At 36.1% G+C, this 15,216-nt stretch overlaps 1 protein-coding gene across 2 annotated transcripts in view; it reads left to right on the top strand.

Moving 5' to 3' along the window:
- Positions 1–15,216, top strand: part of LOC111144932 (coiled-coil serine rich protein 2) — a 198,636-nt gene that overhangs the window by 44,385 nt on the left and 139,035 nt on the right. For both annotated transcript variants that reach the window (XM_022499542.1, XM_022499541.1), the window contains exons 2-3: positions 978–2,427; positions 3,553–3,758. In XM_022499542.1, the coding sequence (XP_022355250.1) occupies positions 1,017–2,427; positions 3,553–3,758 (1,617 nt within the window). In that variant the 5' untranslated portion in view covers positions 978–1,016. The remainder of the gene's footprint in view (positions 1–977; positions 2,428–3,552; positions 3,759–15,216) is intronic.

A 15,216-nucleotide genomic window follows, 5' to 3' on the forward strand; every position in this document is an offset into this window, starting at 1 on the left:
CAGTTGGAAATTTGTTTGAGATAGTTGCTTAAAATGATACCTGATATCTCTACTGTTAATGTCAGGAAAAATTTTTTGGTGCTATTTTATTTTTTTTCCTGTATCCTACTGTGATTTTAGTAATGAATTTTTTTTAAAAAATATTTTATTTATTTATTTGAGAGAGAGACAGTGAGAGAGAGCATGAGAGGGGAGAAAGTCAGAGGGAGAAGCAGACTCTCCAAGGAGCAGGGAGCCTGATACGGGACTCGATCCCAGGACTCTGGGATCATGACCTGAGCTGAAGGCAGTCGCTTAACCAACTGAGCCACCCAGGCGCCCTTAGTAATGAATTTTTAAAATGTATTCCAGTTTTTATAAGATCACATATACTTTAAAAAATAACAAATAACATTTTCTTATTTTAAAGGAGATAATATTGTCCAAAGTGAAAAAAATAACATGGATTGGAAATTGGAAGATGTGTTTTCTATAGAAGTATTTCTTTTTTTCAAAATTCAGTCAGAATTGACAGTCTGGTTTTATTAATTCTGGAATTTGCTATCATTATGCGTAGCCCAAGTTTAAAAAATTGTTTATAAAAATGTTCTTTACTTTCTCCTAACATTAATTTATTAATTTAGGGGCGCCTGGGTGGCCCAGGGGGTTAAAGGCTCTGCCTTCGGCTCAGGTCATGATCCCAGGGTCCTGGGATCAAGCCCCGCATCGGGCTCTCTGCTCAGCAGGGAGCCTGCTTCCTCCTCTCTCTCTGCCTGCCTCTCTGCCTACTTGTGATCTCTGTCAAATAAATAAATAAACAAAATCTTTAAAAAAAATTTATTAATTTAATTCCTGCACTCTATTTATTAAGAATTTTGAAGGAATCATAAGTAGGTTTTGGTGCATGTCATTGTCTATGAGTATATATTCTTATTATATGATAACCCATGTAATTCTGCTTATTTAGAAACATTTAATCTACTTTTTTGTCTCCTCAGATTCTGTCAGATTTTAAGAACAAATGCATCTTATAGCTCATGGAAGAAAAAACACAAATCAAGACATTTTTGGGTTCCAAACTACCAAAGTATGGAACAAAATCTGTGAGGAGTACACTGCAGCCAATGTCAAATGGGACACCTGTTAATTTATTGGGAACTTCCAAGAGTAGCAACGTCAAAAGTTACATAAAAAATAATGGCTCTGATTGCCCATCATCCCATTCATTTAATTGGAGAACAGCAACTAAATACCAACTCAGTGCGCAAAGTGTTGAAGACCGTAACAGTACTCAAACTTCACACGATAAAGTAATTGATCCTGAAAAACATGCACCTACTCAAGGAATTTTTGATAAAAATGGGATAAAGGGAGGCTTGAAAAGTATTTCTTTACTCACATCAAAGTTAGCAAAGCCATCTACTATGTTTGTGTCATCTACGGAGGAGTTAAACCAAAAGTCTTTGTCTGGACCATCTAGTTTGGGTAAATTCACCAAAGGCACATTATTAGGAAGGACTTCATATTCTTCAGTCAGTGCTCCAAAATCACAGTTGAATGGATTGTATGGAAACCGTTCAGCTGGTAGCATACAAAGGCCTAGAGCAAACTCCTGTGCCACAAGAAGCAGTTCTGGAGAAGGCTTAGCACAATCCCTAGACAATATTAAATCTCTTACTTGTGAAAAAATGGTAAGGTCACAAAGTTTTTCACATTCCATTCAGAATTCATTCCTTCCACCTTCATCTATAACCAGATCACATTCCTTCAATAGAGCTGCAGATCTTACAAAGCCTTATCAGAACCAACAGCTACCCATTAGAGTGCCTCTGAGGTCAAGTATGCTAGCAAGAAATTCCCGGCAGTCAGAAGTACTCAATGGGAATGATCACCTAGGGTATGGATTTAATAGGCCTTATGCTGCTGGTGGAAAGAAGTTGGCTTTACCAAATGGCCCAGGTGTAACTTCCACTTTGGGTTATAGGATGGTTCATCCCTCTCTACTGAAATCTAGTCGACCTCCATTTTCTGGCACTATCACAGTTGATAGTAATAAAAATTCACCTGCTGATCCATGTGTAGAAGAAGATGCTGAACTTATGGCTAAGGATGGAGCTACTAATAAGGACCAAGAACTAATTGAAAATGATAATTATAGAACAGAAAATGACCAGACCATGAAGCATAATGCTAAAATTAGATACCTGAGTGATGATGTGGATGATATTTCCTTGTCATCTTTGTCATCTTCTGATAAGAATGATTTAAGTGAAGACTTTAGCGATGATTTTATAGATATAGAAGACTCCAACAGAACTAGAATAACTCCAGAGGAAATTTCTCTCAAAGAAGAAAAGCATGAAAATGTACCACCAAAGGATATATTTGATTCTCCCAAGGAAAATGAAAAAACTAAAACTGACGAGTGGATAGATATAAGTGTCTCTGGTAAATATTAATATTCTTAAGTTTGCTTTTTCATAGATAATATAATTGAACTTACACTTGGGATTACCTTCTGATTAATTCCAAGATGCTGTCAAGTTTTGTGGCAGGATGGATCTAAATAAAATTGAGGTGGGGCAACTTTTATCTTCCTGTGACTTTTGCTCTCAGACTTATTTTTCACTATTTAAAACAACGATAAAAATACTCTTCCCTAATATATCTTACCTTTGTTCTTCTGTGACTTTCATGTACAGGCCTATTCCTATTACTTCAGATTTTTTTCTTTTCCCCCTCTTCCCTAAACAGTGGCATGCCATTTTAAACTGTCTCTTCCTTTATGGTAATAGATGCTATGTGTTTAGAGTGAAGCTGTACCAAAAGGTAAATGAGCTAATAATAATATAGGTTATGTCCAATCTAATGAGTGTTTTTATCCTAGAAATTTTTCACTTTTTTAAAGTAGAGCTTAGATTTCTTGTTTAGCAAACTCAGAGGAACTTTATTTTTTTAACTGAGGAAAGTGAGATTGTACCTCTTAAATATTTCCTCTTATACTTGGTCATCCTGGTACTAAAATTCTGGAGAAAATATCTCTTTGTGCCCAAAGAGCCTGAAAACAGAGCAAACTGAAGGGATTGGGTGTAGGCATGTGTTCTGGTCAAGAGTGTAGGCCATGCCTAGAGATATGCATAAACCCTTGACTGTCTGAGGGTCTTCTAGTTAGAAGTGAATGCCAGAACAAGTGTTTCTCTTATAAGGTGGCAACTGCAAGGTTAAATGATATACACGGAGAAAGGAGTTTCATGGCCAGTGTGTAAAAGTAAATATCTTAGGAAATATTAAAAGAATGTGAGGCTTTATTTATAATTCTAGAAATGTTGCAGAAGTGAAAGGTGGCTCAATGAACTTTCTTTACGTGTACTGGGAAACATTTCAGTAGGTTATTTAAGATTTTATTTCTTGATCTTTTTTATTGTTTAGGATTTAGAAAATGCTATAATTACTAATACTTTTTACCAGTTATTTTGCAATATTAAGTTATTAGAGTATATATTTTTAGAAGCTGAGAAATATATTTCTATGAATTAATAACTTTTTTCCCCCTTTTTCTTCTTAAAAAAAAAGCAATTGAAGACAGGAGTGAATGTACAAAACATACTTCTGGGAGCAACTTGATTTCACCAGATACTGATTACAGAGCTGGTTCTTCATTTGAGCTCTCTCCATCTGATAGCTCTGATGGAACATACATGTGGGATGAAGAGGGTTTGGAGCCCATTGGAAATGTCCATCCAGTTGGGAGTTATGAGTCCTCAGAAATGAACAGCATAGTACGTATGAATTTATATATACTTTTGAAACATTTTGTTTACCTTACTATGAAAAGACTTGTAATACTGCTTGGATTTAAGTTTATAAATAGCTCTCCTAGTTTAAGAAAGAAATTTGTATCTGTTGAGAGCCTATAAAACATCTGATCTTAATACATAATAAACCATATATTTGTGTCACATGACATGAGTTAAATACACTCTCATACATTATGTACACACATATATGGATAGATATACTGTATTCAGGTTAAGGTAGGCTAGTGGTTCTCAAATTTGGGGAGGAAGGCAATGTCTGGATGCAGTTTTGGTTGTCATATTGAGGGGTGCAATGACAAATAGTGGGAAGATGCCAGGGATGCTTCTTAATGCGCTACAGTAGTATCGACAGCAAAGGATTATCCAGCCAAAGATGTCAGTAGTGCCACTTTTGAGAAATCCAGGGCTAAGCTATGCTGAAGTTAACGTTTAAGTGCCAACTCAGTGGCTTAACACAATAAAAGCTTATTTTTTACTCTTCCAAAGTCTGTTGTGGGTCTGGAAGACTCTGTGGGCAACTTCGGTGTTCTAAGCTGCTTTCCTCTCACTATCTTCACCATCACCAAAAGAAGGTGGCTTCACCATTACCTTTTGAGGCCCCATCAAAAGGTCACTGTTGTAGAGGAGGAATGCTGCCAGCTCTTACGTGTGCAATTACTTGCTGGGGCCTGCAGGTGGTACCTTGTATTTTTACTCACAACCTATTGGCTCTAATTTAAGATTAGTAGTAACTGGGCAAGAAGTGTAATTTTCCTGTGTACCTGGAAGGCAAGGGAACCACATGTGGGTGAGCACTAGGAGACCTACCATACATTATTATGTGCATATTTTAAGAGACATTGCAGTAATGTAGCTAATATGCTGTATGAGTAAAGTGTAGTTGGTATGTTTGAAGTGACTCATTGTAATTACTCAGTATATAAAATAAAATATGATTTTCCAGTAACTGTATGGAAAATTGGTAGTCTTCGTGGATATACTAAAGTCCAAGTAGGTTTTAGGCAATGTAAGTTTCTATACTCTCATAAATCTGTGACTTGGAAAAACTAAGCATCATTACCAGAGGATTGTTAAATTGCACAGACATAGAGAGGACATATTTAATTTAGGGAGAGTATCTCTATCTCATTAGAGAAAAGAAGTTTAGAGATGATTACAGTTTAAGGGCCTTACGTGCTTTCTTACTAGGACTTTTTAAAGCAAGTGTTGGTAAAAATGGGAATGAACATTGTGTCCAGCAGATGGCAGTAATAATCCACTTAGTACCTGACATTTTTCAGTTCGCTGTTCCTGTAACTTAATGATTCCTTTAAAAGAGTTCAGAATGAAAAAAAAAAAATAAATAAAAAAAATAAAAAAAAAATAAAAAAAAAAGTAAAAGAGTTCAGAATGCACCTAGATCTTAAGATCTCAGAGCTTCTGATATAAGAGCAAAACAGTCTGAGAAAGGATGGAGAATTGATGGCAGATGTTGAAAAAAGTGTTAAGATCTCCTACTGTGATAGAGGATTTACCTTTTTTTTTTTTTTTCTGAAATTCTACCAGTTTTTTACTTCTTGTATTTTGAGGGTATTTTATTAGGTGTGTACCTGTTTAGAATTGTTTTCTTGCTGAAATTGGACTTAAGTCATAATTTAGTGATCTCTATTTCTCATTATCCTTTTTCTCTTAAGCCCTTTTTTTCAGATATTAGTATATTTTATCAATTTTATTTCTGTATGTTCCAACTTTTTACTATGAACTTTTTGATACATAGCAAATAGGTTATAACTTTTTTAAAATTATAATTTCTCTTTGTCTTCTAACCAGTGAGTTTAGTCCTTTTATGTTTGCATTTATTGATATACTTGAACAACATTCTGCCATCTTACTATTTTTAATTGCCTTTTTTTTTTTTTGCCTAGAATAGTTTAAATAAATATTTAAAACTTAATCCAAAAAGAACTTTAATATATTCTCATTTTTCTTGGCCTCCCTATCCCTCTCACCAAAGCCCATGTCCGTCCCATCCCCTCACTCCCCCCCACCCGCCTCACCTCCAGTTCCCCAACCACCATCATGGTTGTTCTCTACAACAGTGCTCCTTCCAGCCCAGGTGGGGAGAGCTTCAAGATAAGGAGCTTTCATTAAGAATGTGAGTCAACTGTGTGTCTTTAGTTTAGTTGATACTATTTTCACAATAAAACTTTCTTTTTGAAAAAAAAAAACAGTGTGTTGATATGCATTGTGGTGGAAGCTCCTTATCTTGTCTTGGACCCCAGCAGTTTGTAGACTGACTACTTTGCATAGCAATTATCTAGAATCTAGGTGATTTTTTTTGTTGTTGTTTAAATACAAATAGTGTTTTGTTGAGGTGTAATTCACATTAAATAAAATGCATAAATATTTGTCATGCAGCACAGAGAATTTTGAGTGTTTGTATATAATGTCACACCACATTGTGATAAAGAATATTTCTGTCATCCCAGAATGTTTCCTGTGCTTTTCAGTCATTCTCTCAACCCTACCCCCAGAGGTGCACCTGCTTTGATATATATCACTATAGATTAGTTTTGCCTATACTTTGTATAAGTAGAATTATAAACATGCCTATTTTATGTCTGACTTCTTTGATGCAACATTTTATACTTTTTATAGTTTGTTTCTTATTTTATAATATTTCTTTGTGTGGAGATAGTACAACTTACTTTATCCTGCTATTGATAGACATTCAGGTTTTTTCTTGTTTCTAGCAACTGCTACTGTTGGAAAGATTTTGTTACATATTTTTGGGTAAACATTTACGCATTTCTGTTGGTAAAATATGAAGGAGAGGCACCACTGAATTATTGGGTATTTATGTATATGGCTTCAGATGCTATTAGTTTTCCAAAGTTGTTGTACCAGTTTACAGTCCCACTGATAGAAAATGAGCATTCTAGAAATTCCACTTCCTTTTGGTGCTGTCTGTCTTTTTGCATTTTTGCTGTTCTGGTGGGGGTATAGTATTTCACTGAGATTTTTGTCTTGTGTTTTTTAGTAACTGTTTGTTGAGCACTTTCACATATGTTTATTTGCCCTTAGCATATCCTCTTTTGTGACATGTCTTTTATTAAACTGTATGTATTTTTTTCTTTTTGGTTTGTAAAAACTCCTTCATATATTTTGGATGTAATTTTTTTTACACATATACATACACACTTATATATGTGTATATAATTAATATATATGGGTTCCTTTTTAAAATCTCTTAATAGTGTCTTTTGTTGAATTGAAATTAACAATTTCAGTATAGTGTAGTTTACATTTTTTCCTTTGTTGTTAGCACCGTTTTGAACTGCAAAATTTTTGTTTACCCTGAAGTCCTGAAGATATTTTTCAATGTTTTCTTCTAAGAGCTTTGTTTTTTAGCCTTTTACATTTAGATCTATGAGACATCTGGAAATTATTTTTGTGCATGTTATGAGGAGAAGTCAAGGTTATTTTGTTTTCTTTTTTTTTGAAAAGTTTTTGTTCCCTACTCTGCTGCAGAGTTACCTTTGTCATAAATCAATATATTTCTTGGGGCGCCTGGGTGGCTCAGTGGGTTAAGCCTCTGCCTTTGGCTCAGGTCATGATCCCAGGGTCCTGGGATCGAGCTCCGCATTGGGCTCTCTGTTCTGCGGAGAACCTGATTCCTCCTCTCTCTCTGCCTGCCTCTCTGCCTACTTGTGATCTGTCAAATAAATAAATAAAATCCTTAAAAAAAATATTTTTCTTGACTCTCTCTAGTTCATTGGTCTCCTCTTCTTTTTTTTTAAGATTTTATTTATTTATCAGAGAGAGAGAGAGACAGAGAGGGCATATATGCAGAGGGAGAGGGAGAAGCAGACTCCCTGCCAAGCAGGGAGCCTGATATGGGGCTCGATCCCAGGACACTGGGATCATGACCTGGTCCGAAGGCAGATGCTTAACAACTGAGCCACCCAGGTGCCCCATTGGTCTCCTCTTTTATCCTTGTGTCAGTGCTATGCTGTTTGTATTTCTGTAGCTTTAAGTACTGACATCTGGTAATCTAAGTCTTAACAGCTTTTTCTTTTCCAAGTTTCCCCTAGCTCACCTTTTGCAATCTCTTTAATTTTTAGAATGAACACATCAATTTCTACAAAGAACCTTCAGGGATTTTGAATGAGATTGCATTAACTTTGTAAATAAGTTTGGGAAGAATTGACATGTTTAATATAGTGAATCTTTCAATTCATGAATATGGTGTATTCTTCCTTTTTTTTTTTTTTAAGATTATTTATTTATTTACTTATTTGACAGAGAGAGAGAGAGAGAGAGAGATCACAAGTAGGCAGAGAGAGAGGGGGAAGCAGGCTCCTTGCTGAGCAGAGAGCCCTGTGCGGGGCTCGATCCCAGGACCCTGAGATCATGACCTGAGCCGAAGGCAGAGGCTTAACCCACTGAGCCACCCAGGCATCCCTATTCTTCCATTTTCTAGGGACTTCAGAAATATTTCTTGCTAATGCCTTCTATAAAAATTTGTACATATATGCTTTATTTTTTATTTTTTTTAAAGATTTTATTTATTTGACAGAGAGAGATCACAAGTAGGCAGAGAGGCAAGCAGAGAGAGAGAGAGAGGAGGAAGCAGGTTCCCTGCCGAGCAGAGAGCCCAATGCGGGACTCAATCCCAGAACCCTGAGATCATGACCTGAGCTGAAGGCAGAGGCTTAACCCACTGAGCCACCCAGGCGCCCCCATATATGCTTTATTTTTAAGTAATTGATTTCATTGTTACAAATGATACTATTAAAATTTTATTTTCTCAGTTTTTGTTATATGTACAAATATATTTGATTTTTATATTTTGAGCTGTTTTTCCAGTGACCTTATTCACTTATTAGTTTTAATAATTTGCCTGGAATTTCTACATATACTATGAAGTCATACCATTTGCACAGTCTCTATCTCCCCATTCTCTCTCTTATTGGACGTGTTAGGACCTCCAACGTAATGTTGACTTGAAATGGTGAGATAATTTCAGCAAAGTTTTAATAGTCCACCATTAATATTTCTTTGTGTGTGTGGTGGGAGTGGTTATAGATATCTTTCATCAGATTAAGTGAGTTCCTTTCTGTTTCATTTGCTTGATTCTTTGTGTGTGTGTGTGTGAGTAGATGTTAATTTTTCTCTACATTTATTAAAGTCACCAAAAAATTTTTCCTGTTAATATGTTATCTGTTAGTGTGGTAGATTGTATTTCTTGATTTTCAAATGTTAAACCATCTTTTGTTCTTGAAATAAATTCACTTGGTTGTGATGTGTTATTCTTCTAAATGTTGGGCTTGATATCCTAATAGTTTATTTAGATTTGTTGCATTTATGTTCATGAGTAGGATGGTTCTCTCTTTTCTTTTCTTTTTTTCTCTTTTCTTTTCTTTTCACATTTGGTATCAGGGTTGTGCTGGCTTCATAAATGAGCTGAGAAGTATTCCCTGTTTTTTTGCCCTTTCAAGGAATTTCTGGACAATTGATGTTCCTTTTTCTTAAATGTCTACAAAATTCACCAAATGAAAAGTTTAGAATCTGGAGTTTCCTTTGTGAGAGGTTTTTAATGACAGATATAATGTTTTAAGTAGATATGCCCATTAAGATACATAGGTATTTTTTTGTGTGTGTTGCTTTTTGAGAATTTGTCCATTTCATCTAGTTATTGTTTGTTGGTGAAAGTTGTTCAGGTGGTGCCTGGGTGGCTTAGTTGGTTAAGTGTCTGACTCTTGATTTCAGCTCAGGTTATGATTTCAGGGTCATGATATCGAGGCCCGTGTTGGGCTTTGTGCTGGGTGTGGAGTCAGCTTAAGATTCTGTCTCTTCCTTTCCCTCTGCCCCCACCCCCTACCCCATGCACACACATGCTCTCTCTCTTAAAAAAAAAAAAAAAAAAAAAAAAGGTTATTCAGGGTTACCTTTTCTTTATTTTTTAAAAAATATTTTATTTATTTGAGAGAAAGACAGAGGTAGTGATAGAGAGCACGGGCAGGGAGGAGAGAGAGAAGCAGGCCTTCTGCTGAGCGGGGAGTCTAATGTGGGCCTGGATCCCAGGACCCTGGGATCGTAACCTGAGCCGAAGGCAGATGCCTAACCAACTGAGCCACCCAGGTGCCCTCGGATTATCTTATCTTTTAACATCTTTATTGGTATTGTAGTGATGTGTACTGAGCTCTTGTATAGTCCTGGCATTAAGTATCTTATATGTACGGCCTTATTTAATGTTTATAGCAACCCCATGAGATAGTCAGAAATGATACACAAAACACTTAGTACTGGTATCACATGGCTGTTATACTATTAAGGTATGTCCTTCCTAATACCAGCTCCAGAGGTAGATACTATAATTATCTCCATCTTACAAGAAAAGAAATAAATATAGAGAATCCAAAGATACACAGCTAGTACATGACAGAATGGGATTTTTAATTTAGCTTGCTCCAGAGCTCTGGCTCTTACTCACTGTACTATACTGCTCTTAATATGCAAAATACCTGTATGGTCCTAGGATAGGAAAGGATGTCTTAAATACAAACACACACTAAAAACCATAAAGAAAAAAATTACTAAGTTTAATTACATCAAGGGCATTTGGGTGGCTTAGTCAGTTAAGCACTGCCTTCAGCAAAGGTCATGATCCCAGGGTCTTGGGATCGAGTCCCACATCGGGCTCCCTGCTCAGTGGGGAGCCTGCTTCTTCCTCTCCCTCTACCTCTGCCCCTTTCCCTGCTCATGCTCTCTGTCTAAGAGTTAAATAAAATCTTTAAAAAATTAATTACATCAACATTTAAAACTAAACACAGATAATAATAAACACGGTTAAAAGCCACTAAGAGTTTATTTGTGACACATTTAACAAGAATTAAAGTCAGACCACATAATAAACTTTCCTTATCAATAAGGAGAAGGCAAAACAATACAACAGATAGAAGATAATAAAATAATAAATTGCTAATGTGTACTGAGACATACAATTTCACACTCACTAGACTGGCTGAAATTTTAGTCAGATAATAGCAAGTGGGGTGAATATGATGAACAATAGAAATCTTTCTTCACTACTGAGAAGAATAAATTGCTAAATCATTTTCTGGAAGATATTTGGCAGCATCTAGTAAAGTTGAAGATCCAATATGCTCTGATCCAGTAGTGTTATTCTTGGTTTATATCCTAAAGAAACCCTAACATATATGATCAGAGACGTGAGTAAGACTGTTCATTGCTGCACTATCTCATCATCATCATCATTATTATTATTGGAATAATAATAATTCAAATGTCCATTCGTGGGGAAACAAAAAATAACATTTAAGTGATGTTATACAGTATATTATATATATTTTACAGCAGTAAGAATGAATGAACTTACACTTGTAGTACACATGTACCACAAAAATATAAAACTAGGGCTCAGTGGGTTAAGTGGATGGCTCAGTGGGTTAAGCCACTGCCTTCGGCTCAGGTCATGATCTCAGGGTCCTGATATCGAGCCCCACATCGGGCTCTCTGCTCAGTGGAGAGCCTGCTTCCCCCTCTCTCTGCCTGCCTCTCTGCCTACTTGTGATCTCTGTCTTTCAAGTAAATAAAATCTTAAAAAAAAAAAAGAAATTAAAAAAAAAGTTGCAGAACATTATGTATCACTTATATAAGTTGTAAAAATACATATAAACAATAGTACTTACTGTTCACAAATACATAAATGTATTGAAGGGAAAGAAAGCCATTCCTCCAAGAGCCCTAGTTCTTTTTAATGGAAAATGCTACTTTTGCACCAAATTCTGGAGGCTAGGTGTACACACTGTTGTTGAAAAGTTGCTGCTCCCAGGCATCGTCAGTGGACTGAACTAGGGAATGTAAGTGTGTGTATGTGTGTGTGTGTGTGTGTGTGTGTGTGTTTATTTATATACATGTACATTTACATCAATACTTGTTTCTATCTTATCTATATATATTGAAAACAATGGGTTCATACTATTATCTCCAATTCCAATCCAATGCCACAGGATTCATTCTAGTTTTCTCCTTCTTGTATTTGTAACCTCCCTTCTCTGATGGTGATAAACCTTGCTTCTGTTGTCCTTTCTTGATATATCTTGATATATCTCCCTCTATTTAACTGTTACCTGTTCTTTTCCACCACTTCCTCTTTCCCACTTATGTCTTTCTCATCCTATTTGGGCTCTGAAATCCCTACAGTGGGTTACCAGCATGCATGGATAATGTCTCTATCCTGTTTGGGCTCTGACTTACCATATCAGGCCATCCCCCACATATATTCTACTTAAATTCTCATATCTTGTACCAGGCCAACCTCCTGCCTCAGATGCTCCCTCTTCACCCTCATCATTACCCCGATGTGCTCAAGCCCTGAAAAACTAGACCAACCTGGGCATGGAAGTTCTTATCACATTACTTGAGTTCTAATTTCCTATGTTCACTGCCCCTCTGTATGTATGTCTTCCTTAGCTTGCTCAGTTTCTGACTCCTCATGCCTCACTCCTCCACCCACAATCCTACCTGCCAATTTAAAAGAATATTTATGAAGATGCTCTTGGACATCTTAATCTTAATAATATAGGTACAGTATAAACATTCCCAGACTTGTACATATATCTGTTTTATTGCCAAAGCAAATGATAAAAAATTCATAAAAATCATGAAAAATGCTTCTATATGTAGTAAATTTTATAGAATCTACATTTTATGTGATTTATGTATTTATGTGATTTATATTTCATGTGGTTAAAATGGAAACTTGGGTCTAGAAGTGTCCAGACAGCTAAAAAGTTTCATTTTTCAAACACTGGTTAAATTCACAGTTTGATGTGATTTTTAGGAAATGTGAATTAGCTTATCATAATGGTCAGTGAAATTAATTATGATTAATGAGGAAAGTGTACAATGTCTTATGTTGGAAGGATTTATGAGAACCTGGGATTGGCTCAACCATAAAGATTTAAGAGGCATCTATTGCAAAACGACTTGAAAGAGAAAAAATAGTATTTATTTGGAAAAAACATAGCAATGTAATACTATCTTTGTTGTGTGTTTGTAGCAATAAAAACTACGTAATTGTTATTAGAAAATCTCATTAAGGATGCTAGGCATTCTGATTTTTATTGTTTTTGTAATCAGATTAGACTTTAATTAAATACACAATTATAAATCTATAGGTATATTAATTTTTCTTATTGCTGTGACAAATGACCAAAAATCTTTATAGCTTAAAACAACACAAACTTATCTTACTGTTTTAAGACCCAGGCCCTCACTAGACTTAAAAAAAAAAAAAAAAAAAATGTGTGGGTAAGGCTTTCCTTTTGAAAGTTCTAGAGGAGAACCTCTTTTTCTTTGGCTTTCTAGCCAGCTAGATAATCCAGTATACTGCCCTATTTTGTGGTCTCCTCATTAGCAATCTTTTTTTTTTTTTTTAAGATTTATTTATTGGACAGACATCACAAGTAGGCAGAGAGGCAGGCAGAGAGAGAGAGGAGGAAGCAGGCTTCCTGCTGAGCAGAGAGCCCAATGTTGGGCTGGATCCCAGGACCCTGGGATCATGACCTGAGCCTAAGGCAGAGGTTTTAACCCACTGAGCCACCCAGGCATCCCATCTCATTAGCAATCTTAATTCATTTATAGCCTTAATTCTTCTTTGCCATGTAACCTAACATATTCACAGGTTCCAGCGATTAAGGTATGGACATCTTTGAGGTGACCATTGTTCTGCTAGTATAACTAGAGACGTAGAGTTTTTTTTTAATAATACGATTATTCGTTTAAAGAAATTCTTTTGAGGTTGACAAATTTAGCTCTAGTACTAAAAATAAAATAGTAATTTTTTTTTAAAAGATTTTATTTATTTATTTGACAGAGAGAGATCACAAGCAGGCAGAGAGGCAGGCAGAGAGAAAGGAGGAAGCAGGCTCCCCGCTGAGCAGAGAGCCCGATGCGGGGCTCGATCCCAGGACCCTGAGATCATGACCTGAGCCGAAGGCAGCGGCTTAACCCACTGAGCCACCCAGGTGCCCCTAAAATAGTAAATTTTAAACACAGTTTAGCCAAACTCATTTTTTTCAATTTAAGTTATTCTAAACTGATGACATAGTTACTGAAGTGGCCTTCACAGAGGTTTGTCATCGCTGTAGCTAATCATAGGTTTTATTATCTGGATATATTTGAATATTTTTACTCTTAAATTTGATATCTTCCAATAACTGGAAATAACTTACAGCAGCTTGTGTGTATGTGTGTGTATTTTCTATAAATTGGCATGGACTTTAAAGATGACTGATTTCTAAGAAAAACAACTAAAGGGATGATGGAATCATTGGTCTGTTAAAATTTAGATATTTTTAATTCAGTTTTTAAGAAAAATTATTTATAGACACTGACTTGAAAATAGTGTCCAGGGGCTCCTGGGTGGCTCAGTGGGTTAAAGTCTCTGCCTTCGGCTCAGGTCATGATCCCGGGGTCCTGGGATCGAGTCCCGCATCGGGCTCTCTGCTCAGCAGGGAGCCTGCTTCCTCCTCTCTCTCTGCCTGCCTCTCTGCCTAGTTGTGATCTCTGTCTGTCAAATGAATAAATAAAATCTTTAAAAAAAAAAAAAGAAAGAAAATAGTGTCCAGTATTATAAAGTGTAACACTAATTAGCAGTGTTGATTACAAAGTATAATGTCTTTGTTTACTAACAGTGCACATGATAAGTGTATCTGTTTGATACTACTGATTGCCTTACATCAATAGCTGCCTAAAATAGCTACAGATCTGGACTTCTTCTGACTGAGGTAAAAGCATTTTTCTTTATATGTTCATTTTTGTCTTGTCCCTGTGGACTGTTTTCACTGCTTTGATTATTTTATTTTATTTTATTTATTTATTTATTTTTTTAAAGATTTTATTTATTTATTTGACAGAGTGAGATCACAAGTAGACAGAGAGGCAGGCAGAGAGAGAGAGAGAGAGAGAGGGAAGCAGGCTCCCTGCTGAGCAGAGAGCCCGATGCGGGACTCGATCCCAGGACCCTGAGATCACGACCTGAGCCGAAGGCAGCGGCCTAACCCACTGAGCCACCCAGGTGACCCTGCTTTGATTATTTTAATCATCGTCCATTTCTGTATCTGTTCAGCATGCTAGGTTTGCTTTGCTATGAACTATAATTTTAAAGGAGGATGGCATTACTTTGTAACTCCCAGCTTTTGTTTTCTTGGACATTGGACCTATATATACTTTGGAAATTTATACATTTACTCCGAATTTCCATTTTAGGTCTATTGGTAATACCTATCTCAGTGGAGATTGTATATTACCCTTTCCCACCCTTCACTATTCAGTTTTATGAGATTTTTCATTTGTTTCCATTCATCCACTTGGCAATGTGCTATGTAGTCTTTTATATATAGAAAAATCA

The sequence above is a fragment of the Enhydra lutris genome, unplaced genomic scaffold (assembly GCF_002288905.1).
Source record: "Enhydra lutris kenyoni isolate GAN:26980312 unplaced genomic scaffold, ASM228890v2 scaffoldscaffold12, whole genome shotgun sequence".
Taxonomy (NCBI): Eukaryota; Metazoa; Chordata; class Mammalia; order Carnivora; family Mustelidae; genus Enhydra; species Enhydra lutris.